At 46.3% G+C, this 25,656-nt stretch overlaps 1 protein-coding gene across 2 annotated transcripts; it reads right to left on the minus strand.

Moving 5' to 3' along the window:
- Positions 1–1,021: 1,021 nt before the first annotated feature.
- LOC120812874 (zinc finger protein 536-like) lies at positions 1,022–25,516 on the minus strand. 2 transcript variants are annotated; one of them, XM_078097040.1, is made up of 5 exons: positions 25,385–25,516; positions 14,405–16,211; positions 7,883–8,755; positions 4,417–4,454; positions 1,022–1,493 (listed from the first exon to the last, which is right to left on the minus strand). In XM_078097040.1, exons 2-5 carry the CDS (start codon positions 16,014–16,016, stop codon positions 1,434–1,436), a joined length of 2,583 nt encoding a protein of 860 aa, XP_077953166.1. In that variant the 5' UTR covers positions 16,017–16,211; positions 25,385–25,516; the 3' UTR covers positions 1,022–1,433. The 2 variants fall into 2 exon arrangements, with proteins under 2 accessions (XP_077953166.1, XP_077953165.1); XM_078097039.1 differs by lacking the exon at positions 4,417–4,454.
- Between the last annotated feature and the right edge of the window lie 140 nt (positions 25,517–25,656).

Genomic DNA, 25,656 nt, shown 5'->3' on the forward strand with positions numbered 1-25,656 from the left:
AGGGGGGGGGGACAAAGTGCGCCCAAAGAATCCGTGATTGGATCGGGGATTAAGGGGCTTGGCGTGTCTCTGGAAGAGAAGAGACGAACGGACGGAGAGGAGGAAAGACGGGGAGACGGACAGGACGACGCAAAGGGGACAGTAAACGGATGTCAGGCTGCCCGGGCGGGCGCCGGGGGGGGGAGGGAGGGGACAGAGTGGGTGGGCTTTGACAGACACATCTCACACGGGCTGACAGCTCCGTCAATAGCACTAGGATGGCCACCCTGATTGACAGCTAGCAGGTGGCGCATGAATGGAGTTGTCAGGCCGACTGTCAGTCAAAGTCATGTCGCTGTGGCTACAAGGCCTCGGCTGAGCAGGCACACAGCTGCCCAAGGTGATCTCTGGGTGTGCGGGCGGGCTTTTGGCACAGGAGGCTGAGGCAGCTCAGATCATGCTAAAATTACCGTAGATGGCAGCGGCAGACGACACGGTGGCCGTGTGGATTGGGCCTATTTCATCCTGGTGGGCAGATCCAGTACGTACATACACACGCGACTGGTTCCACTCGATTTACAAAAAAAAAAAAAAAGAAGAATTGAGTATTTGAATGTACTGTCAATGCATCTCTGCACTTTTTTTTCCATTTCCTTGGTTCCCCTTAATTGAGCACGAGGGCACGAAGCGCAGGAGTTAATGGGCAATAATTATATGTGAGAGAAGCTTTCTCCCTGGAGAGGAATCCAGAACAAATGGAGCTCCGATGTGCAACATTCTACTTCATTACATCTGCCGCGATTAAAGCCCGAACATGGCCCCCGTATCCTGACAGATAGACAAGACTTTTGGACTGGAAGGGAAATCGAGCGATATTCACAAAAATGTAACACAGGATATTTACTGGATGAAAGAACAAGCGCTTTGGGCCGGCATGGTACATTCTCCCTATTGGACAAGTGTTGAACTGATAGATGGCGTGTAAACACAAGTGAATCACTTGGACAATTCTGACAAAATGAACGGCACTAAACAGCCTCGCTACACTTTCACATCACAACGGACTTTATTATTATTATTATCATTATTATTATTATTATTATAGGCAGCTCATTTACTATAGATAAATACGTACTGTGGCTCTTCAAGTAAACACTGGAATGTTGACTCTTTTTTTTCTTCCTTTTTTTACAATTTCAATCATTCTAACCCCTCTCGGGGCGAAGCTAAAACAATAATCATGGCTGTCTGTTATCTGCCGTTGCGGTGCCGGCGTTAAGTCTCACAGAGCGGCGTCCCGCCGGCGTGGTGGTCTCGTCCCGGCCCAAGGTTCTCCCCTACGAGGCTCTGGGGCGATCTGGGGGTCCTGTGGGGCGCGTGCGAGCGCCGCAAGCGGCGGTCGGGGTAGAGGCTGTTGTTGAAGGGCTGGCGGTGGACGCAGAGGACGTGGGTCTTCAGGTTGCCCTTCTGGGTGGCGCTGTAGGGGCAGTACCTGCACTGGAACGGCTTCCGGGCTGGAAGAGATCAATGAGAGAACGGACTCAGGACACTGTCGAGTTCAAGCCTTTGTCCCAGCCGGTCAAATAGAAAAAGTTTTGTGGAAAAGAAATGGTATGTTTGCGATTCTGGATATTAAATGTAATTTTTGACAGGTCAACAGGGAGTTAAACAGGGAGTGAAACGTCAGGGAAGAAAAGAAAGCCAATGTGCGCTCAAACAAGTCCCGTATTAGTGGGCAAATATGGCGTTATATTTGTGCCACAATCCTGAGCGCGTAATTTTACGTTTTGAGCACAGAGAACTATATTTTAGCAAAGAAAAACACATTCCGTGCGCGCAGTTTACTCAGGTGCCCTCTCTACAAACTGGTTTTCTGCGCGCAGGCAGCCGTTGCTGCGCTCTCTCCACCTCTTCACGCTGCGCTCGCTCGACTTGCAGCAGCGTTACATTTGTGCCACAAAACCAACCAATCAGAGAATTAAAGAAGGTCAATTGTGATTGGCTGTTGGTCTCCAATCACAACGCTTCCTAAAGAAGACGAAAAAAAGTGATATTACAAGTCCGGCTAGCCACCATCAGACATGACCGAAGCAAATGATGAGAACAGCACGTGTTTTAATCCAGGCCATTAGCATTTAGCACAAATGCTGCAAACTTCAACAACTCGCTGAGCTTCCGTGATGCTGTAGGTAGTTCTACTAGCGTTGTGTAACGCTGCTGCAAGTCGAGCGAGCGCAGCGTGAAGAGGTGGAGAGAGCGCAGCAACGGCTGCCTGCGCGCAGAAAACCAGTTTGTAGAGAGGGCACCTGAGTAAACTGCGCGCACGGAATATGTTTTTCTTTGCTAAAATATAGTTCTCTGTGCTCAAAACTTACACGCTCAGGATTGTGGCACCCATATAACGCCAAGAGTCACTTTGATTTGGTAGAAACAAAATAACAGTCTAAAAATGTGTTCTCATAATAACAACTTGCTCTAACACTGACACTTCATGGGCTGACATGTTTTCATAAAAAGGGCCAGCGAGTTCTAATTCATTGTAGCATATTTCCTGCTCACGACACACACGCACTCACAGGCGCACGCACGCACACAGATAAATAAACACGCGCACAAGTGTTGAGTTGAGGAATGACAGACGTCTGCAGCTGGGAGGCCAGGCGTGCCAAAACTTCCCGTCCGTCCCCCTCTTAAGCGCCCGCAACGTAACTCGGCTACAAAACAAGTGAGTGAATCTACGCGACGAAGCACAGAGTGCACCTCCAACGTACAGACAACGCTAATGGCTTCCAGACCTTCACGTGACCTCAATGAGACCAAAAAACACTATGGCACCGAAGCCCCAAGGTGGAGCTGAGATCAAAACCAAAACTGTGCTGGGTGACTCATTTAACTTTCTACCTCGACAAGCACGTGTCCTTGTTTGCCGTGGTGCTATTTCTGAGATGTTACTTCATTTAATGACTTTCTCCCCCCCCCCTCTCCGTCTAACACTTTAATGTGTTTCCCTGTGATTCATGGTTACAGTAAACCATTACGTGCTGATGTCATTTAACATCACTTCCCAAAAACTGAGGGCTGTCTCAGCCTTTTCACCCCGCCTTCACCTCTTCCCTCTCTATCATGGTCCTCACCAGAGCCGGAGACAGCTGCCCGAAAAAAACTCGCTCTTACATCTACATAAAAAAAGGTGTTTCTGCGGCGGAAAAGTGGGGAAACTCACAGACGGCGCGAGCAATGAAAGGTAATGCTCCATCTGTTGGTGTATAATAACCTGATGGCCGTAAAGGACACACACACACACACACACACACACACACACACACACACACACACACACACACACACAGGCATTTACACGGCAGTCAGAGTGGGGATAAGGCCTGACACATCTGGATATCATTAGGATGGCACAGAGGGCGTGTGTGTGTGTGTGTGTGTGTGTGTGTGTGTGTGTGTGTGTGTGTGTGTGTGTGTGTGTGTGTGTGTGTGTGTGTGTGTGTGTGTGCGTGGGTGGGTGGGTGTGTGTGTGTGTGTGTGTGCGTGGGTGGGTGTGTGCGGGTGTTTGTGTGGAGGAGTAGTCGTTTTGATGCAGGAAGCCTGAGAGAGAACAATTGTAAAAGTAGAGCTTTGTCAAACTCCAGGTACAGAGCGGCTTGTGGCGTTAAACTCGCCACAACGGTTTGTGGGAAGAAATCCTAATTATTAAAATTGCTGTCATGAATAGAAGCATTTAGCAAAAACAAAACCCCCACTTTGGCAAACGTTACACATCGGCCATAAACGACGAGACTGAACAGATTTGCCCCAATCTTGTTAAAATCTCGTAAATTCACTCCTTGTGAACAGCCGTGTAGCCCATTACACTCTCATAACATCAGTTAACAATGAGCCAAAAGGTCTCGCGTTTGCATCAGCCGCTTGTTGCCCCCCCTCCTCCTCCTCCTCGCCTTTCTTTCTCTTCTCTGCCCCATCACCTCCCTGGGTCTGCTGTTCCTTCTTCCCTCCCCACCGGAGGAGAGGGGAGGTCCAGGAGAGGGCAACCTCCAAATAAGTTCCATTAATCACAGGCCGCAGTCTAATGTAACTAATATTTTACAATTAGAGGAGACAGCAGTGGGCCCGTAGCCATCCATCTCTTCACCACATGACCCTCCATTCATGCGCCGATCGAGCCGCAGCTTCAGCCCAGCCGCACACACGAAAACCAATACACACACACACACACACACGCGCGCGCGGATGTATACTGGACAGGAAATGAGAGGGGTGGAATTGTTTCGTATTGACAGAAATAGTGAAGTAAGAAGAACAGAATGAGTGATGACTGACTTTGACTGCATAACACTGACATTGGACCGTATCTGGTTTATTACAACTCGGGTGTTGTGTAATTTTGGCCATTATTCGTGTCTGTTATGATAATATTATACTCACCAGAGTTTTTGCTGAGATCTGGGAACACGGCAACGTCACTATAACGAAGTCAGACAAGAAACACGGGCAGTCAGACAGTCAGATTACAGATGGTAAACAAGCTAACAGCACAGCCAGATTACCAAAGGAGAAGCACAGGAAACTTGCACAACTACAGCACGTATGCAAGGTCCAAGATTAGCCGGGAAGTCATTAACTGTGACAAATGTTTACAATAGACAGTTTGCTTTGTAAATCGTTTACCTCAGTCTGTCAAAAACATGAGCCAACCTCGGGAGGTTTTTCTAAGGAACCATTTGACCACTTGTGTTTCTTGCCTCCTCAGACCTCTTCAAAAGCACGGTGTGTCGTTTCACTTCTCAAGTTCAAATGTAACAAAGGAGCTATATATATATATATGAATATGTCGTTTTTACCGAGCCAAATCGGTGTCTTGTTTTCAATATTTATGCCAGCTGTGGTATCCTTCTCATGGCTGTAGCTTTATATTTAATGTACAAATATCATGGCGACGTCTTCTTATTGCACTAAGCAAGAAAACTAAAAATGTTGAACTTTTCCTTCATGTTCAAGTTCGTAGCCTTCTATTGCCATGAATGTGACTGACCTCAGAATATCGTGGTACCAAAACAAATGTAGCACAGTAGCGTTATCTAAAAATCTGAGGTTTTAATGAATTCCGGACCGTTTTAGTAAATTATTACATAATCAAATAGAACGTTTGTGATTTGGTTAAAGACGTAGTTCCGGTATGCAGTGGTTTTGGGGAATTTAGCTGTCAGAAGAAAACAAATGCGATCTTCTTCTTCGGTCTTTAGCAGTATCAAACAACTCCATTGTTGAGTTTTTATGTGATCAAATAACATAATCATGATCCCATTGGCATCCGGACGTTGAGCTAAACTGGCCCACCTTTGCTTTAAAGAAATTTACGGATTGCAAATGTTTTATGCCATGTTCTTGCATGGGTTGTGTCTCATATTTAACATTTGGTAACTTTCTTTTGTGTCAGAGAAAGCTGTCAAAACCAATCTCAGTGGTGTGGAAACTTAAATATTACATAAAATGTAATACTATACTATATACTATACTTTGGGTGCATATTAGCGCTAGTTCCTAAACATGTATTTGTTCGCACCTGTACGCATGAATAGCGTGTGTGTTTGTGTGTGTGTGTGTGTGTGTGCGCGCGAGGTGAGTGGGGTTGTGTGTCACGGGCCGAGATAATGACCATGATGACAGTGGTGGGGCTGACGGGGGGCCAGAGGAGCTGAATGGTGACGGATGACGCAGGCCTGAGCTCTGATGGCACACAGACAGTGAGTGATGACTGCACATCCTTCCCAGTGCTCCACCCTTCATTATCTCTGTGGGGAGAAGCGCGGCACAAAAGGCAGGCCGCGCTGCCCTCTCGCTGCCCTCAAACGACATCTGCTCGCGGAGACAGCCGCACTACCGCTCCTCTTTCACCTCGCTGTCGCTCCATCTATCTCCATCTATGGTGATCTTTCTCGCTGCTTTTCTCTCTCCTTCTTCTCTCGCTCGCTGTCACCCTCTCCGCGGAGGGTATGCAGAGGTCAGACAATGAGATAATGACTCACCCCTTTCAACCTTTCAAATCAGGGGCTTTTCTTTCCCTCTGTCCTCTGTTGTGTGTTCATTTTTAATCCTTTCGATCTTCTCATATTCTCTTGTTCTCATGCGCCTGAGAGGCCTGTTTTGATGTCGCAGAAGACACAGCCGCTGCAGTTTACCGGTTAGCTGGTTTAAAGTCGGAGGAACCTTTAGGCACCGTCGGCGTCACATGACTGTGTTGTCAAATCCTTTTCCTAATTATGCCTGTGAAAAATGAAAGCATGCCATAGTACCTGCTACAAGACATCTCGACGGTCCGCCACAGCTTAACTGTTAGGGTGGTAAACGCTGCCACCTAGTGGTTCGATCGAAGCAGCGCAGCGATGAGTGTTTCTGTTTGACACCCAAGGGAGGTTCTCAGCGAGACTAATGAGCATGCAGACAGGTTCAACCAGAGGTCATCATCTGGCCAATTACCGACCTGAACTGTCATCACAAGCACATCACTCCATGTCCAAACTGCCCGGCAATATGTCACCATGCCACTCGACGTGGCGTACAGTATGGAGAGGATGGGGGGGCGGGCGGGGGGGGGGCAACAGGAGACAGCCAAGTGACAGAGCTACCTGGTCAACACTGCAGACAGGACAGCCTGCCGGGCCACATGCTTAGTTCAGTTTTAGAGGACACCCGATAGGCTCTCAATGTCAGTTACTCGTCTCAGTGTCCCCGGTTGAAAGACAAACGTGGAGGGTGAATCTGTAGCACGGTAACCCTGAGCAGGAAACAAATACGATCGACCAGATTGCTTCAGGACACAAGTGATGGTAAAAGAATACTGCGCCGTACACGAGGTAATAAACATGGTTTAAAAAGGAAGGAATTGAAATACGACGGCTCCAAACGCCCAGTTTTTCTAAATTCCCATCTTTCTTTTTGTAATTACTGTAATAACTTTATATTTGATAAAAGCCAGAAAGACACATGAACAGTGCAATGGCCATGACAGGAGTTGAAGGAGAGGGGACGATTTTTGCATATTATTATAACCATCTGTACAATCAAATAGAAAACCCCATATTGCTGTTAGATTCAAAAAGAAAGGGAACAGATGTTAATCGCGAATGGAGTAGACAGGCACTTTCCTGTCTTTCACATGAACATATTGAGTTTCTGAATAAGAGGGGGATCAGAGGGAAGGTGTATCATGTTGCACTCATAATACATGCATATCAAAGACCCCAGCTGTTGGATTCCCTCTCTTGAGAGACGGCATTATTAAATCTGCACTCAGTGAGCATATCGCACCAGCACAAGAGTTTAAGCCTCTCCATCAGTGGGCTTCCATTGGTTTGGGTGATTTGTAACCTATCACACACGAGGAGATTATATCATCCTTTAAAGTGTTGGGTAATCAGCACCACACACCTGTGTCTTCTTTAGGCCTCACTTCAGATCAGAGATAAAAAAAGGATGAAGTGCTATAAGCATGGAGGAGGTGTGCTGTTTGTAATTGCCTTGAATTATTCACACACTCACACACACACTCTACACTTCCTCTGTCAGGTGATGATGAGGGCGATAGTGCCAAAAAACGTCTTTTTTTTATTTTTGGTAACAGTGTCCCAGGGGTCGACGATGCCATGTATGCTAGTCGGCCGCTTATATTTAGAATTATGTAAGCAAACTGTCATATTGTCACACGGCCATCTGCAGCGGCCTATCACATTCATATCGGCTGGTACAAAGCAGCTAAGTAACGAGATGGGGGAAAAAAGAGACTGGCTTGTGTCCATTAGGTGGCAGTAGATACCTTCCAACCCAAGGCCGACCCGGCTCCATCCGATAACAGTGACAGCTGTATCTAACAAGCGTGACGGAGAAAGCTCACCTGATGCGACATCTTTGTCCACGTTGCCGCCGTCGGTCGGACTGGCGCTCGCAGGCGTGCCACTCAGGTTCCCCTGGGATCTGAAGAAGGAGAGCAGGCCGCCCTGGTACTGGACTTGATCCGCCTGCCCTGGAGTCAAGTTCTCCAAAGAGGAGATGGGAGATTTGGCCACAGCTCTGCCCCAAAGTCTGGCCTTGTTGTGCTTCTTCTCGCCGGGACTCTGGAAATCGGCCTGCCTCGCCTCCTCTGGCTCCACGATGTTATTTTTCAGCACCTTCCACTTGGCATCGCTTTCGTCCCCCCTCGCTAGCTCTGCCTTCTCGAATTCACCTTCACCGCTGTGACCGCCGGAGCCGGCGCTCTGTGCCTTCACCTCTTCTCCTGTTCCCGGCGCCAAAAGGTCACAGTGATAACTTTGTGGCCCGCGGGGAACGGAGGAGGAGAGCCCGTTGCTGAAAACGCCGGACATCTGTACCAGCGCAGCCGGAGACATGCCTGAATGAGACGTGACCGACTCGGGCCTCAGAGACAGATCTAAAGGCTCGTACTGGGACTTCCTGGTTTGGGCCGATAAGGAGCCCTCTCCACCTGCCTCTCGGTCGGCGAGGTCAGGCCGCTTGCCGGCGTTTTCGCCACGGCCCTCCAGACCGAGGTAGCGGACTGGGCTCCAGTCTTCCCTGGATCTGGGTCTGAGCCTGGGGTTGGGTTTGGGACTGGAGCAGCTGCTGCTGCTGCTGGTGGGCTGCAGTGGAGAAGAAGGACCCCTGCTGCTTTGCCACTGGGGGAAGTGGTAGCGATCCAGATGGAAGGCGAGGGAGGCCGTCTGTGCAGCGGCGTAGTCACCGGAGAGCGGACACCTGTAGGCTTTCTCACCTAGCACAGACGACAGCAGCAGAGACACAACACAATCCAAATCAAATTAGGGAAACCGTGTATATGAGCCGCACTGAGCATCCAGTTCTGAGAAGAGTATGTACCAACAACCGTTGTCTAAACATGAAAAATGTTGCAATCCCACACCAGGCTGAGTTGAATGATTTAAGCGCTGCCCTGCAGTAAATCAAGCTTGTAATCAGCTTTCAGCTCCAGCGATCCATCATCTTACAGTATGGACGCCACCACCATGTGCAATAAATACACCCAAAGATGTTAACACCAAACAAGATTCTTCCAGAAATAATAAACAGTCAAATTCAAAGCAAGTAGAAGGAGGCAGATGTCGCAGACAAGAACCTCGTTCCATCAAAACCAGTAAGTGGGTTCCCCAAGTCCAACATGTGAGCAGTTCTGATTAACTGCGCCGTGCACTGTGGCTGAGTTTATTTTTTGCTTCATACTTGTGAAAAATGGTATGTTGGAGCCATAATTCAAAAGGCACAAAGTGTATTATTGTTAAAAATGACAACGGGTGATTTTTCTCCTTTTAGCCAATGAAAAATATCCATCCGGAAACAAGATTTGATCCTGCTCACCATAACTTTTAATTAAAGGTAATTTAAATGCCTTCTTCCCTCTGTTTACCTGCAGTTTAATCATTACAGCCATCACAGGAGCTCCCTCCAGGGTTAAACACACTCCCTGTGACCATGCTGAGTTAGTGGTTGTCTGAGACCTCAGCCTTGCACTGTCTTTAAACAGCCCAGCTGTTTCGCTGCCATTCCAATTACAGTAAAAGTCATCCGACACCATTAAGCCACAAATATTGGCAGTTTATTGCCCAACACTCTCCTGGCATTTGAAGGTCAGGTCATACATTATACTGTGTCTTTTAGGGATGTGTCTGGGATCGGGAGATAAAACCGCCGCCGTTAATTTAATTCTATGCGTAGTGATGCCTTATTGTTCTTCTTTAATGGACTAATATCTGAGTTACAACAGTGATTCCTCCCCGCCGGAGAAATATAAATTTCATACACCTCAAGAGCTGACCCTGAGGTAATTTTCTGAGGTAAATCCAAATCTAATGATCTGTGGTTGTTATTTCCCTTTTTTTTGTGAGATGAATGGCGGTGAAATAAAGGCTGTTTTTGACTTTTCGACTTTCAAATGTTCAAATAAAGCCCACTTAAAACATAAGAAATCGCCGAACCTCATGACATTTCAAAATCACTGCTGAAATGTATTCCCGTAAAACTGAGTGCAGTCTCCCCCCCGTTTGCACTGTTTGTGTCTAAAGTGTGTACAGTTGATTGTGCGCACGCAGACGTGCGTGAGAGCGGGAAAGAGGCTTCAGCGATGCCACACCCATGTCTCCAGTAAGGAATTTAAAAAAAGATCCAAACAGCTTAATGGAACTCGTGTCAGACAAGCCGTTCATCTCAATTATTCTGTGGCTTAAATTACAATGACATTACCGGCCGGCTCAGAAAACACACATATCTGACCTCATCTTTCAGCGTGAAGCCTCCTAAAGCCATTTGCCCTCCTGCATGGGAGCAGTAAAACAGCACAAAGAAGGAGGACTCTGCCTATTTCTTCTCTTCGTTTGGACGGGTGCCATCTTTGTGATTGCCTGGTTCATGCTAACTTAATCAGTTTAAGATTTACTTACACTGCCGAGGCTCACATTATGTGAGGGGAGTCATTTTGGAGCTTAGATTTATCAACCAAAACTCTAATTACTGCGTCATTACAAACCCCAGCCTTTCTCACCTAATACAGAGCAACTAATGAAGTGATGCGTATGAGGTATCTGCTCTTACTGGATGTGAAAGGCAGAGGAGAAAGGTGAATAAATAAGTAAATATTTCCTCAAGTGAGCTGTGTCTCTGGGGAAAAAAAGCATTCAGCCGGGCTCGGACGAGCGATTCATTTCATATGGAAATAAGCTTTGCAGATTTACAACCATATATCACTGTCAGTGCAATCACAGGCTCACTATATGCTTACATAGGCATTTGTCAGTTATATTGTAGACATCAAACTCCACACACGGTATATAGGTTTGGGCTCTTTTTCATAAATGCAATCAAGCACCTGAAATGCCAACCTGAAATGCACGGTAGCTGGTTTGGTTTAAGATGAAACAGAGTGAGGGAGAGAGCGAGAGAGCGAGCAACACACAAGACTGGTGAGAGAAACAGGGGCACCAGATGTTCTTTGATGTTTATAATAGCATATATTATTAATATTAATTAGACCACATAGTCAATGACGCATTTGGGACGTTTCCAAGTCAATTAAGCCAAATGGCATTCAGGAGATGGTGGAACAATATTTCAAGGCAGGTGTTCAGAACTCCCTGGGTAAATCTTTTTATCTGCATGCTAGGAAAACAAGCATTTTGAGCTTAATTTGAGCCTCGTATCTGCAATAATAATTAAGAAGAGGATTAAAAGACAGAAGTGAGAGGGAGACAGAAAAGCCAACAGGTAATCAGTTTCGACAAAACAGTCAGGCTGGCTGTGATCTCCGAGCAAGGAGCTGGATTTATTGAGCCAGACACGAGGGCCGAGTTGGATAAAGGACTTGTTTGGTTAAAAGATGCCGATAGTGTCTGGCACAAAGAATAGAGGGATGTAGCTGGAACGGCCAAAATGAAAAGTGACACAGCTTGCTTTATCCACGCGTTTCTGGGTAAAGCGCTGCTGATATTTCCAGTCACGGCTTTGCAGCCGCGTGTCCTTTCTCAGCTGTAACTCCTGCAGTGAAAGAAGTGTTAAAAGCAGGGAATAAGAGACAAGATGCATGTGGGGACAACATCATTACATGGCGTCTGCACATTGACCTAAGGGTTAAGAGTTTTGAATGGGACTAATTAATAACTGTCAGACCATTTTATGTTTGTTAGGCATGTTTTCATTCTGGGCCCGGATCTAACTGGTCCAATGTAGGTCAGAGGCCTGAAGCGTGCAGCCTTCATTAGTTTATCATTTTAAGAAGAGTCGTTAGTCTTAATCTCAGATTATAATTAGAATCAAGTGCATTTTCAAATCGGTCCTGGTGAGACGTTGAGAGAAGTAATTCAGGACACACGCCTTCTATCGAAATCAAAATGCAATTTCTAATTTGAGATGCCGGGGCGTCTTGCAGTTAAAAATCTAAATCCAGCACTGTATCTGAAATGTATCGAGCAGAGACGCCGTCTGTCACTCTGACAGCCATGACTGTACTATATTTGCTATCCATATTGAGAACATCAATAACTTCATGACCACCATAGGCTGACTATGAATAATGCATTCAGTAATTCTGGACTAATCAATGTTCCTCAAGCCGAACATCTGGCAGTGGTAATTCTTCCTCGGCATCTCTGCTCTCCTGAATTAGAAAACACTCACTCTCTCCCCCTGTCTTCCTCCGCAACCAGCCATCGAGAGAGACAGACTTGATCAGTTGCAAACCCCCCCCCCTCCACCTCCGAGAAAACTTATCCCTGTTATTAAACCCTCATCAAGTGGTGCGTGTTCTCCATATGTGTAGGATTTACCTATCTGTCCCGCAGCAGACCTGTGTGTTGAGCCGGGGCCAGCAGCGTGTGATTGTGTTAATTAATCTGTCATTGTGAGTGCAGGGAGCAGCTGCAGAGGTCTCTGGGATATATTGTCAGCGCTAAACAATGCGGTGCTAAGCCCCCAGAGTGAGTCTACCATTACACAAGACTAAGAACAGAGAGGAGAGGAGGAGAGGGGGAGCGAGAGCCTGCCGGATCCATCATTGACTAAAGCAATGACGCCTGACCAATGAATTAGTTTCCATGCTTAATATTGACTGAAATTAGAGTCTGATACTGAATGTGCATCCCAGAACTGTGTGCTCTCAAATCCTCAACTAGCTGGCTATCGTAAATGTTCCTGAAAGTGACACCGTATGGTCTTGGAGATAGGGGAGAAGAGGGGAAGTAAGAACAACAGAGCTTGAATATGTTGTCTTAAAGAGCAACCAGAGAGGGATTTGACCATAAACGGCGAGCATTTACATGTAAATATGCAGATACCAGTATGTGTGTACAATATGGAGACAAAACATCTAATGAGATTAGACCTGATCCATTTATCTCTGCTATACGGCCATCATTTAAGAGGATGCTGGATCAAGTCCAACACGAGCGTGGCAGACTTGGACGTACATAACAGCAGCACTCCAGTGGAAAACAACCACAGCCATAAGCTGATGAAGAAACAGAAGAGAAGTTTGGATTTATTTTTCTTCTCTTAACAACGCTGTTAGAGCAGTAATTTGGACTCACAATAACATGTTAGCACGATGCCATGACAAGAAAGACATTTACCCAGAGAGCCGAATCAACCAAATCACCAGGTGGAACACAAGACTATCAATAAAAATACCAGGTGGTAGATCAAATCATAAAAATCACTGGGTGGTATATATCAAATCATTAAAAACACCAGATGGCATGCATTAACATCTTGTGCCCCCGTAGGCAAGGGGTGGGGATGTGACGGATATGAAATGGAGGGTACTAATTATCCCTACGATCCAACACAATGCCATTATCTTTTAAAGGAAGACAAAGTCTTTGCAGATGACAGTAATATCTGTGGCGGTGTCGCTGATCCTGCGCTTCATGTCCGCGCACACCAAGTGAGAAGAAAGATGAGGCCACAGCTGTCACTTTGCTACTCTATTTTCCACGTAGACAAGGTGATGAGATGCCAAGATTTGATCCTTTGTCGTGATATTGTAAGCTGATTTAATTAGACTTCGTAATAAGGTGTAATGGGAAAATGATATGTAACCCTTTTAAATGCTTCATTTGTATAACCAGTTTATTAGTTGCAAGTGCTTAGATGACAAAGGCCCTGACATAAGAACTGACGTCTCCCACTTGGATTAGATGTTTCCAGCGTCATAGCTGTAGAGATTGAACGAAGTGTTTGTTATGTCTATGACCACCTTTGTTTTAGCATGTTGGGAGAGAAAGGATACGGTCAAAGAACTGACGTGTCTTACATGGATAAGATGTTCCCAGTACCCTGGCTGTAGATACTCAACAAGATGGTCAAAGGTTTCTGTTGACGCCACCGATATCTAAACTTAGGTATAAGAACTGCCTTGATGTGTTGGGGGCAGGAAGGAGGTTCTTGACAGTCTACTGACCACGTAGCTGTTGTGACCCTTGTGACCCAAGGAAATAAACAGAGAAAAGACATACTTGACTCAGAGCCTTTGTTTCTTACTTAACGATTGTCTGTGCAAAATCTTCCACCACAAAGGTCCATCGTCTCAACGGAAACACCTGACAAAGAGTAATTAAGTGTGTGGACACAGATTAGACGATTCTAAACATATAGTAAACCTTAACTTCCATCCAGGGGGAAGCTTTAATCCTTTTCTTAAAGGAAAAAGTTGTAAAAATTCGAGATTTAAAAGTAAAAATTAACTTTAAAAAATGTTGAAAATTGAAGCAGCAGAGAAGGAGACGTGTGGGGTTTCAGCTCCGGAAACACAGGATCCGACAGTTCCCATAATGCAACGGATGATGTCAAAGCACATAAATATGCTACCTCGACATTTATCAAAATCTGTAAAAAAAAAAAAAAAGGCCAATTACTGAATTACCTGTAACTGGAGAAGAAGATTGAGGTCGGGGATCGAGGTCGCTGCCGGAGTGGGTGCTCGCTGTCTCCGGGGGGATCTCCTTCGGCCCGTGACGACTCGCACCACCCGGGCTACCGGGCCTGCTGATGGCCTGAGAGTCCGGGTGGCTGTCGTCTGCAGGGAGACATCTCTCGGGCAGGTAGGAGGAGCTCTGCTGCTGGTCATTAAGACCGAACATTTGCTGTTCAACAGACAGCCCCGGTGTCATGATCTGCCAGCCTGGATAGCTGCTGCTGCTGCTGCCGCCGTTGAGTGCATCTCTGTTAGACATGACCTTCTGCAGGTAGTCCATGCCGGTGGAGCTCAGCTGAGGGTGGAGATGATTTAAGCCCAGTAAGGTGGAGCTCTCTGCATCCGTCAAAGGTCCCGGACCTGAGGAAATCATCCTCCCTAACATCTCCCGGACCGTCATGTCGACACCAGCAGTGGCGAGCAGTCGGTTGTAGTCGTGATGGTCGGCTCTCTCCGTCGTCAGGAACCTGTTGTGAATGCGGGTGATGTACTGTGAGTAGAGGTTGCTCTGGTGCTCTTGTGTCAGGTTCTCCACGTTGACAGAGGCCTCATGTTCAGCGGGGAGATTGCGCTTGGCAGCGAGCTTGTTGAGGTGGACCTTCATGTGGTTCTTGAGGAACCAGGGTTCTTTGAAACGACGGCCACAGATCTGACAGCAGTGCTCAAAGGAGTCCTTGTGTTTCCTCATGTGACCCTTCAGGAACCACGCCTGGCTGAATGTCTGGCCGCACACCTTGCAGGGGAACTCGCCAGCGGGCCTCTTCTTGTCACCGGGCCCCATGGTGGGCCTCTGCCCCGAGCCCGAGTCGGCGGTTATGTGTGCTTTCTCGATGTGGCCAATGAGCTCCTCCTCCTGTGAGGCCGCAAACTCGCACAGGGTGCACTTGTAGGGCTTGTGTAGGATCCTGATGTGGCGCTCAAGCTCCTGCTGCTTCCTGAACTTCCCCTTACAGAAGGAGCAGCGGAAGCCGGTGGGTTGCGGCTGGACGGGGTCCTCGAGGACGGGAGTCACCTTCGGAGACGTGGATGTGTGCGGCTGGCTCTCGGCGGCACCGGAGGCGGGGATGAGTGCCGCTTGTGTCGGCGCGGCCTGTAGGACTTGGGGGTTTTGAAGCTGGTTCACACTGGGTGACTGCTGCTGCCCGACATGACCAGCACGCGTCTGCCTGTCCCTTATTATCGCCCTTTCCTCAAGCTCATGGAGCAAGCGATTTTCTTCCCTAATACGCCCGCGGCCTTTACCCAGGATGCCCTGCTTGTGGGTGCGGAGATGTATCTTCAGGTTGCCCTTCTGGGCGGCCCTGTGGTCACAATACGGGCACTTGAAGGGCTTCTCGCCGGTGTGTGTGCGCATGTGAAGTGACAGGATGCTGTTGAAGCGGAAGCGCTTTCCGCACAACGGGCAGGGGTACTTCCTGTTCTTGCGGCCGTCGTCCTGGCTGGAATTCACCTGGGAGACGATGCTCTGATTGGTGACCCTCAAGAACTGGGAAAGCTCTGCTCTACCGTTCATGCTGCTGAGAATCCTCGCATCCATGATTTGATTGGCCAGAAGCGCCATCTGGCTCCTAATTGGATGGGTGGACGGAGTAACGGAGCTGTCCTTTCAGGCCCCGGTGGTTGATGCGGTATGGTGGTCCGGGGTGTCTTTGTGGGACGGTCGGAAGGTTTAGCAGTGATCTGTATGCCGACTTATTTAGTTGAAACAGGATTTGGATGCATGCTGTTGAGAGAAAATGTTTGTTGGAGCCCAGACCTTAAAAAAGAAAACAAACAGAAGGTTATTCTAATCATGTTCAAACAAATGCATTATTCAAATACAAAGAATTGCAACTTTATAAGAAGGAGAACAGGTGAGTGTAATGTAAGTGGGGCTCTGAGCTGTCAATTAACAGTGGAAATCTGTACTTTTGTAGCTGCTGTATAAATGCTAGTGATGCAACACAACTAGGTCAGGAAATAGAGCAAAGTAAGTTCTGATTCTGTCATCCTGTCTTATAGCTATACCTGTGGTTTTAGATCTTTGTTAAAGACCGTCAAAAAACGCTGATTAAGTCTAACCACAAAGGCTTCCTCAACAAATATCTCGTCTTTACTAAAGGGTGAAGGAAGAATCTTTGTCTTGATCTCGTTTTGTACTGACACACAATACTAAGGCAGCACAAACATCAAAGGCCGTCTACTTCTACTTGCCCTTCCTTTGAATTTCACAAATCTCTACTTAAAAAAAAAGATTAAAGTTAAGCCATTTCAGCAGGTCTATTGCATATTTGAATAAAACCTTTTACCTGGATAATTATGTCACAGGAGTAGTAAGAGAAATAAACAACTTGATCATGCAAAAATGCAAACTCCAGTTAATATTCAAACTTTTCCCTGGCAAGCTACCACCCCCCCCCCCCCCCGCCCCCCCCCCCCCTTCTTCAACTGCAGCAGCAAAACAAAGCTTCAAATTCACATTGCGCTACAATGGCAGAGATCACATAAGCGAGTCCTGCACGGCTCTAGTGCAGCACCAAAGGGCACGGAACAAAGCCTGTACTGTCCACACTGAATTAACACAGGCTTACATCATTCTGGACTGCGGCGTCAGTCAGCCATGAAAACGATGTACACAAAACCACACATTGGGTTGATGAGAAGCTCGCAGGCCGGCAGCAGTGGTTGGTGTGAGCGGCGCGTCTGCTCTGCGCTGTGGAGAATAAACGTAGCTCGCTATTGACGTCATAGAATCTGACAGGAAAAATAGTGCGCAAATTGCAATATAGTACAGTCGATCCACCTCATATTCCATAACCTGGCATTCAGCACCAACACAGAGGGGGGAGCGGGGGATGTTCGCCCCTCCTCCCACAAACGCTCAAGGATTACGGTCATTTGAGCTATTATCGCATTTGAATCTATTAATGCCATTACTGTACTACCCTTGGATGTGTAATATTGCACAGCGTATCCAATTTGAGGGCTGTATCTGGTCGATAATGATTGATCAAACTGAACTTCAAATAGCTGTGCATCTGCAGCATCAAATAACTTGGACTGCCGAATAGTTGTGCTTTTATTTTATTCCCTTAACGTAAGAATCAACTGGCATCTCCTCTCCGCAACATTAAGAGGCCGGGCTCATTACAAATGAAGAATGTGAAAACTAAAACATTGAGGACCTTTTCCGTTCTATTTGTAATTATTATGTTTCATTTAAGACGGTGATGCACAAATCTGACTTTTTCCAGTAATATCTGGGTACTGAGTATGGATCCAATAGCAGCAGTTAGTAGATATGCAGCGAAGCTCACAGTGTGCAAGGGACTGGACTCATTCCTCTATGTGTGAGGCAACATCATACATAACTTAAAACATTGCTTTCTTAACTTTGTAAACATATGTAGTAAATAAATGCAAAGGTATACAGTTACTGAATTGTTATTTATTATGATAACTTATTTGATATTGAAATTAATTACAACTCACACATTTTGGTAAATGCAGCAACAAATGCAGCTACACAGGTATACGTGGCATAATAAATGGTATATAAACATAGAATTGAATTGTCCGATACCCAATTCATCTATTGATTATTAGCTTTTATGGGCACAGTGCTGGTTTATCCCTTGTGTAAAAGATGCTCCTGCTTGTACTCATTGTACATAATACCAATACTTCACCTGACCTAACACTACTTTCTCATGCATCTCTTGATTCAGTGCGTTTCTCTCTATGTATTGCAGGATCCCGTTTAATCCCTTTTTTCACGTACTCTCCCTGTCAAAATAAAAAGTAATAAACTTAACTATTTTGCAATGCAGTTTTGCTCCCTGCTAACTGTCTGGAATGGCCAGCTAACTGGAAGCCTGAGTGAGTCACTTATTAAAAGAGGAACAAGAACTGGACGCAGCCTGAATCAAAGACCACCACTAGATTTGAGCTCAAATGTCTGACAGCAAGCCTGAGCCACCTGCTGCTGCCCGGTGATCCAAAGAAACCGCAATCAGTCATGAGAATATTCCTACCCCCAAACGGATAAAGAGCTGGCTCGCCTGCGGCCACGGCTGGTGTGAGCGGCCTGTCTGCTCTGCGCGCAGATCAATGTAAGGAAACCGGCCTGACCTAATCACATCTGACAGGGAGAAAGTGAGCCAAGGACATTAGCATACACCAGATCCACTTCATATTTGAAGTGGGGGGGGGGGGGCTTGATTGTTATCAAGCGTCGTGTCACAGCAGCGCCTCTTAGGTGTGGCCGAGCGCGCACGAACGAGGAGCAGGTGTGATTTGGAACAGCCAATGAAAGAAAAAAGAAAAGAAAGTGACACATACACAATTAAACAGGCCATGGGAGCTGTGCATTCTGGATGATGTCAGATCCGACAATATCCAACATTGTTACAGGTATTTGTTCTGCAATCAGACTAAGGACTCCGTGTTTCAGTATTGAATTGACAGCAGGGTGGAAGTGCTATCTCTTCACTTTGCAGTTGCAGCAACATGTCAGCTTGGATGGATCGGCAATATCGTAAATCCATTGAGCGCTGACCCTGGAAGGAAATTTATGGATCAGAAGTGCGTCTTTCATATTTCTTTTTAACAGCGGTTAAAAGGCATTAAATAATGTATGTGGATGGTTAAACTGAAGGCTGAATGCACCACACATTGTTGCATGAGCCTGCAACAGTTACAGTGACCTACCTAATGCAACCTAAAATAAGAGATTATCTCTAAGGGAGAAAAGCAGTGGGCGTCGTGATCAAACAAACTACACACCTGTATATATCAGAGGAAAGTCAGATGTTTTTTTGTATTATGCGGAATTTCATTATATAAGAGTTGCAATTTTCAATCGCATGGGAGGACAAAATATTCTGCCGTTCAGATGATCAAAAATCTAAATGGATGTTTAATTAAAGTTAGTTCTCTCGTCATGCATGGCTGTATGCCTGACAGATAATACATATGTAATGAATTGAACGCTATTGACCTAGGAAATGCATGCCTAATGTGTTACACACACACATCTATGAATCATACAGTGTGTGTTGTTGAGGTGGATATCCCAGATTATTTCTACTATTTCTGTCTACTTCTAAATCACATACCACCAAGACATTTCCTGAGAATTCCCTGCCGACCCCAGTTTTCACGGAACAACATTTGTATTCATTAGCACAGAGCAGGCTTTGGTGTGCAGACTGCAACCCACCGAAGCGTCCCGCCCCCCGCCTGGGGGGGGGGAGGGGGTGAAGCGCGAGGACAAGGAAGAGGGCAGCGGCAACACAGCTGCCCATCCTGACCTGTACAAAGGACAGCACCCATATACATTCTGACAGGCAGATTAATGAAACCCTATAGGAGCTTCTGTGTAGGCCCCCCCTCCCAAAAAAAAAAGCCTGACGGAGACCGAATAGTCTAACCAGCACCATTCATTACTGCGGGAGTACAGAGCACAGAAAGAGCACACACAGCACTGACAAACTAGCTCCTTGTGAGTAATAGCTAAAGAACTCATAAAGGAATACATACACATTTGTTGTGGATGCAGTAAATATCTGCCACTCCTTTTACAACTATCAAAAATCTAGCTTGTGCCCCGTAAAAATAAATCTGCAGCGGTGATGTGATGTTATTTGGGAGTCAGCTATTTTCGCGTTCAGTGAAAGGAGGCTTTCGATTCATTCCGCGTTTTCCTTCACTAATGCAGATTGGTGGCGTTGCAGGCGAAACGAGGGAAAGTAAGTCGCTCTGGCGACATACTTAAAGCTGCAGGGGACAAAAACTTGCAGGCCTGCTCAGTGGTGACCGGCTGTGTTTGCACCTGTGTGAGTTGGTGCTGTAGGATATTAGAAACAAATTGACGATCCGGTTCATAAAATTAATAAAAATGCATATAGTGTACACCAGAATACAGCCATAATTCTGAAACTGTAATCAATAAAGTAATGACAATATTGTAAAACCACTGTAAATCTGCACTGTAATAGAATAATACCAATGCAGTTATGATTGTATTTGATGTAATGTAATCAACTGGAATGCATGCATGTAATACTTGAACAACAACTGATATTGACTAAGGATCATTCGAAATCCGAGTTACATTGAACTCACCAGAAGACTCCCAGAGGTGTGGACACTGACTTTCACACCTTTAAGCATTGGTATAAATACCTGTAGGAACCATTGTTCTCGAGTTCGCTGGTGGAGGCGACAGACGGGCACTAGGGATGGTCAAAGGACTGACCTGGGGCCTGTTGGTCGCTGAGACCAGCGGCTCCTCAGCTGAGATGTTATTTTTACCACAACACCATCTCCTTTATTAAATACATTTGATTTTAACCTTTTGATCAGCGATGACCTCTGTCCGTCCGGCGTTTCTTCATTTGTGAACACAACAGTGTACAACGGTGATCAGATTCATCATCTGTCTTTCACACAACAAACTTGTTCACAATGTGTGTGTGTGTGTGTGTGTAGAAATATAAACATTGTGTCCTCAACTCGTCCCCCTCGTGCGCATGAAGAGCTTTCTCTCTCATTCACACGCGCGGCCACGAGCGTTTAGATCAGTGATTCTCAACTGGTGGGTCGCGGACCCGTTTTAGTGGGTTGCGGGCCTTTGCCTGGGAAAATAAAAATTAGAATTAACAGCTGGCTGTTTTGTTTTTTCATTAACCTTGTTTTTGTGTTGGCATACGTATTCTGTCTCCATACTATCTCAGGTTCAAACTGCACCATATTTTTATTAAATAAATTTGAGAAGTTGAGAATGTCATTAAGGGGTGATGGTGGGTCCCGGAGCCAGACCAGTTGAGAACCACTGGTTTAGATGCATGTATTTTTGAATCAGCAACGTGTAAACAGTTGCTCTTGTTAGCACGGACCACCTGTTCTTTTCTGGACACAAACAAAGCTTTGGCGTAAGGTGTGGTTGTGTTAGCGGTGAGGGGTGCGTAGGGGATGCCTTGCTCAAGAGGAGGCTGTCCACACGGATGGTTGGACCCCGCAGGACAGCAGCGATCTCCAACAGAACTCGGAAGAATGGAGCTACTTCAGCGCGTGACACACTGACGTGTTTGGCTTTCTTAAAAAGTTCAACCACACACCCTTGGTGCAAGGAAAAGCGTCCATCGCCATTAAATTAAATCGTTTGAAGAGAGGGCATTGTGTTGTTTACGCTGCATAGTATTTGCCAAAGAGAGCAAAAGATGGAGGAAAAACTAGATGTGTCTACTTTCAGTTGCTGAAGCACTTGGAGGCACTAAAATAAAAGTCATTAAACGAGTCATCACAAAATCCCAGCAGGAGTCTGGTAATGCCACTTACAGTATCTCATTAAGCTATGGCATCTACTGGAAGAAGGGAGAAAACTGACAAACAAAGAGCATAATCCAAGGCACATTAACTGGGCTGATAATTCAATGAACTCTCATTTGGCAGCCATCTTGCCCTTCTGATGGTCTTATTTTCAGGCGCAGCAGCAGAGCACAGACCCCTCGTGAAGTTCCTTTCTCTCCCTCTCTCTCTCCCCATCACTCTCCCAAACCCTCTCTCCCTCTATACATAACTGTCTCTCTCTCGCGCTCTCTAAAACAACAAAACATCCACCATTAGACAACGGGGTTCCAGCGTAATTAGAAAATGACTTCCTTTGCAATCCCAGCTAAGTAGTTTACACACTGTAATTACAGGGACAAAATCATCTTTTCATCATTTCACTGATTGAGCTCATCAACCCAGTGGGATCCCAGGACTGTGCTCAGGCAACATCTGGGCTAAGAGAATTAGCACTTAGTTTAGCAGGCCTTACACAGTGGCGAGCGACGCAGCGTGAGCAGCGGACGTGGCCGTGGAACACGCATCCAATTGGAAAATCTCCTTTCGGACCGGTATGTTGGATCCCGGGGACCCGTCGAACGCCCCCCCGCGGCTCACCGGAGAATTCGTCGTTCGCCCACTTTGACGCACCGGGGTCGCTATCGCAGTGGAGGGCAGAGTGAAGAGGTGGAGAGAGCGCAGCAACGGCTGCCTGCGCGCAGAAAACCAGTTTGTGGGGAGGGCACCTGAGTAAACTGCGCGCACGGAATATGTTTTTCTTTGCTAAAATATAGTTCTCTGTGCTCAAAACATAAAATTACGCGCTCATGATTGTGGCACAAATATAACGCCATAGAGGGCAAGGTCACTGCGCGGCGAGTGTGTCTTTCCCGCACTATCAAAAAAAAAAAATGTCGTATCAAACTCACACTCCCCCACTGAGGGCACTCTTGCACTGGTGAATCGAAGCATTGAGGATTGACCTTCGGGCACAACAACGCGCCTTTTCGGCGGGGCGCTCTTCTTCACTCTTAATTCTCTGTGCCCTGAGCCTTGACTTTCCAACAAAGACACGTGGCCGCGGAGTTGAAGGTGAAGTGCTTTGGTGTCGTCCCCGTTCTGCGCGAGGGGCTCTGACTCTGGTGTGTTGGCAACAGAGGCAAGTGTTTAATGTGGCAGCTGTTAGCCTCGTGGATTTTCACTAATCACTCTCTCCTGATTACTCTGATGAGTGTATGATGCTCTTAAATAATCAACCGGCAATGAAAAAAAAAAAAAAAAGGAAAATAATTATCATCATCTCCCTGAGTAGTGCAGCTGCACCCGCCTGCAATAATTACAACTAGAATGCGGCGCCTTCTCTCGTCACTTACAACAACTTATTATTAAAGATAACGCTAATTGGTGCAGCGGTGGACAACAATTCTTCACGGAGTTCATCGTAAAAAGCCAAACCTTGAAAGTTATGGCACATTAGAGGTCTTAAAGCCAAGGTACGGTATTAAACCTTGCGTGCTGAGACATGCCGATAATCTGAGCCGGGGGAGCTGTAGACGTCCTATCAGTAGCCCCTCGGTTGCCTCCCTGCCTTGCCCTCACTCCGCCCTTCCCCCACTCATGGCATCAGCCTGGCAGACACAATTAACATTTTCATAAAAACAATTCCCTGCCTCCAATAGTCCAATGTAATTTGTTTTCCATCTCTGTTCATTAATCATTGTTTAAATCGGTGAGCCATCCCCTCCACTCTGCCATCTGCACTCAGCTGTGTTACAGATATGACACCTTCCCCCTTAATGGGAGCTGACAGCCAAGAGAGGAGGCCTGTGGAAAATAGCTTCCTGCACGTGCACTTCCACCTCACATACTGCCAGCAGGTGAGAGAGGGGGGATTTAATGGGTTCTGATTAATCTCAAAAGCAAACAACATTATGCACTACAATATCGTGCAGCATGCAACCCTACAGAATGCACACATGCAGCACGGCGAGCAGCACCACCGTCGCTACGGTGACCAAAAAACTCACGCAGACATTCTTTAAAACAATGGCAACGCATTCCACATTTTGTCTCCTTTGGTTAAATTAGTGCAGTGTTCCTACAATATGCTATTGTTTTCCTGGAATTGGGAGCAAGGTTATTAATTATTCACTGTTGTGTTCTCATATGAGGGGACTATGCTTTTCACTGTATTGCCTCATAGCTCAAATACTTATATACTCAAATAGGGCCATGGTAGTCGGGCAAATTTCATCAGGCAACATCAGAGATATTATTATCGCAAGGCGAGACACTTAGGAGATTTAAAGTTTCCTGAAGAGTTTTCAGTGATTGGAAAGGTACCGATTTTTCTCTGATAAGATTTCAAAGTTTCAGAAATCTCCAGCTCGCACGGGAGAGAGACAAATCAAACTTTTGCTGTTTTTTTTGTTTCCTTTCAAGGGATTTTAAGCCCACGTCTATTAGCTTATAGACATTTTTCTGGGAGGGAGAAAATCCTTCTCAATGCGTTGGATGAAAGGGTGCCAAAAAGTTCATCTGGCCTGTTGATTTCAATGTGGATTACAGACATTCAAATCATGAGCCTCGTGTTCAAACAAGTGCCTCTCGGGGAGAAAGTTGCCATGCAGAGCTTTGTCATGTAAACTGTATGAATTTACTGTGGCATAATGAGAAAAAATACTGTTTCATCCCCTCAACCTCCCTCTCTCACAGGTCTCCCCAGTTTACGATGATGGGGCTCTGAGTCCCCGTTAAGCCTATGCAGGTTTTTATATTTGTATTTTCTTAAAAGACAACTTCACCTGCACTCATGGACCATCCAGTTACAAAAAGGCTTCAGACAAATGCCCCAACTCTGTTTGGGGTTGTTTCTAACAAGGACAGCAGCAGCAGCAGCAGTAAATGATGTGTATATTCAAAGATGAATATTTCATGTTGATTGAACGAACTGACTGCCACCCACCTGCTCCTCCTCCTGTCCCACCGGAGCTGGCATGAGGAGAATTCAGTAATTGAGAAGAGCAGAGCATGCTCTCGCTTTGCTCACATATGACAGATGGGGCATCATCGCTTCAATGGAGAGCGTTTGGAAACAGGAGGAAGGAGGAGGGCAGAGGCTAAGCATATATATGGGAACAGATGTGAAAGGAGCAACTTTCCATTTGAATTCATTTGGGCAAACTGCTACATGGCAACGTGCAGACATCACGCATCATTATCCTCAGTCACAACTTCGTCGGCCCAGAATTTGTATGAGATCGATGTATCGGGTACTTTATCATTTCTTCATTATTGGATTGCTAGTTCTAAGCCTGTAATGAAAAAACGCGATAAATACATGTTGTCGGCTTACTGTTCATGCAACATGCGTGGCCATAAACACCAAGAAAACACACACTGTAGCACGTTTCTCCTTCTAATGTTTCCGGTAACGTATCACATTTAATTCCACAGTCGCCTCTTCATCCTCTCGCCATTATTTACTTTTTTTTACCCCTCCAAAAAAAAAAAAAAGAGCCAACAGTGGCAGTTGGCAGGGGAAACACACCTCTTATCAGAATCCGTCAGAAACTTAAAGTCACTCTTATGTTTCTCAAAATGAGGGCTTCCTCTTACCTGGCCGAGGAGCGAGGAAGTGGCGCGGGGCGCACGAGGTGACAGCTGGAGTTCCGCGCGGACTGATGTTCGACTGGATGACTGACTGCTGACTGACGGACTGTTCGCCTCACGTGCTTTATCACAAACGCCCAGCAGCACACAGTCGGACCCGGATCTCCCCCCACCACCACCACCACCTCCTCCCCGAGCCTGTGAACTACTGCCTTGTCTCCTAAAACATGAAGCCTTCAAACGCTCCCGTCAAGACGAACGCTGCAGTGCAGCTTTGC

The sequence above is a fragment of the Gasterosteus aculeatus genome, chromosome Y (genome assembly GCF_964276395.1).
Source record: "Gasterosteus aculeatus chromosome Y, fGasAcu3.hap1.1, whole genome shotgun sequence".
In the NCBI taxonomy this organism is placed as follows: domain Eukaryota; kingdom Metazoa; phylum Chordata; class Actinopteri; order Perciformes; family Gasterosteidae; genus Gasterosteus; species Gasterosteus aculeatus.

Excerpts from the sequence above, each read along its gene's own strand:
- LOC120812874 (XM_078097039.1), bottom strand. The coding sequence starts at position 16,016 with ATGGCGCTTCTGGCCAATCAAATCATGGATGCGAGGATTCTCAGCAGC. Across the intron at positions 8,756-14,404 it reads ATCTTCTTCTCCAGTTACAG|GTGAGAAAGCCTACAGGTGT; the intron begins GTAATTCAGTAA and ends CGTCTGTGCTAG. Across the intron at positions 1,494-7,882 it reads GGACAAAGATGTCGCATCAG|CCCGGAAGCCGTTCCAGTGC; the intron begins GTGAGCTTTCTC and ends GATCTCTTCCAG.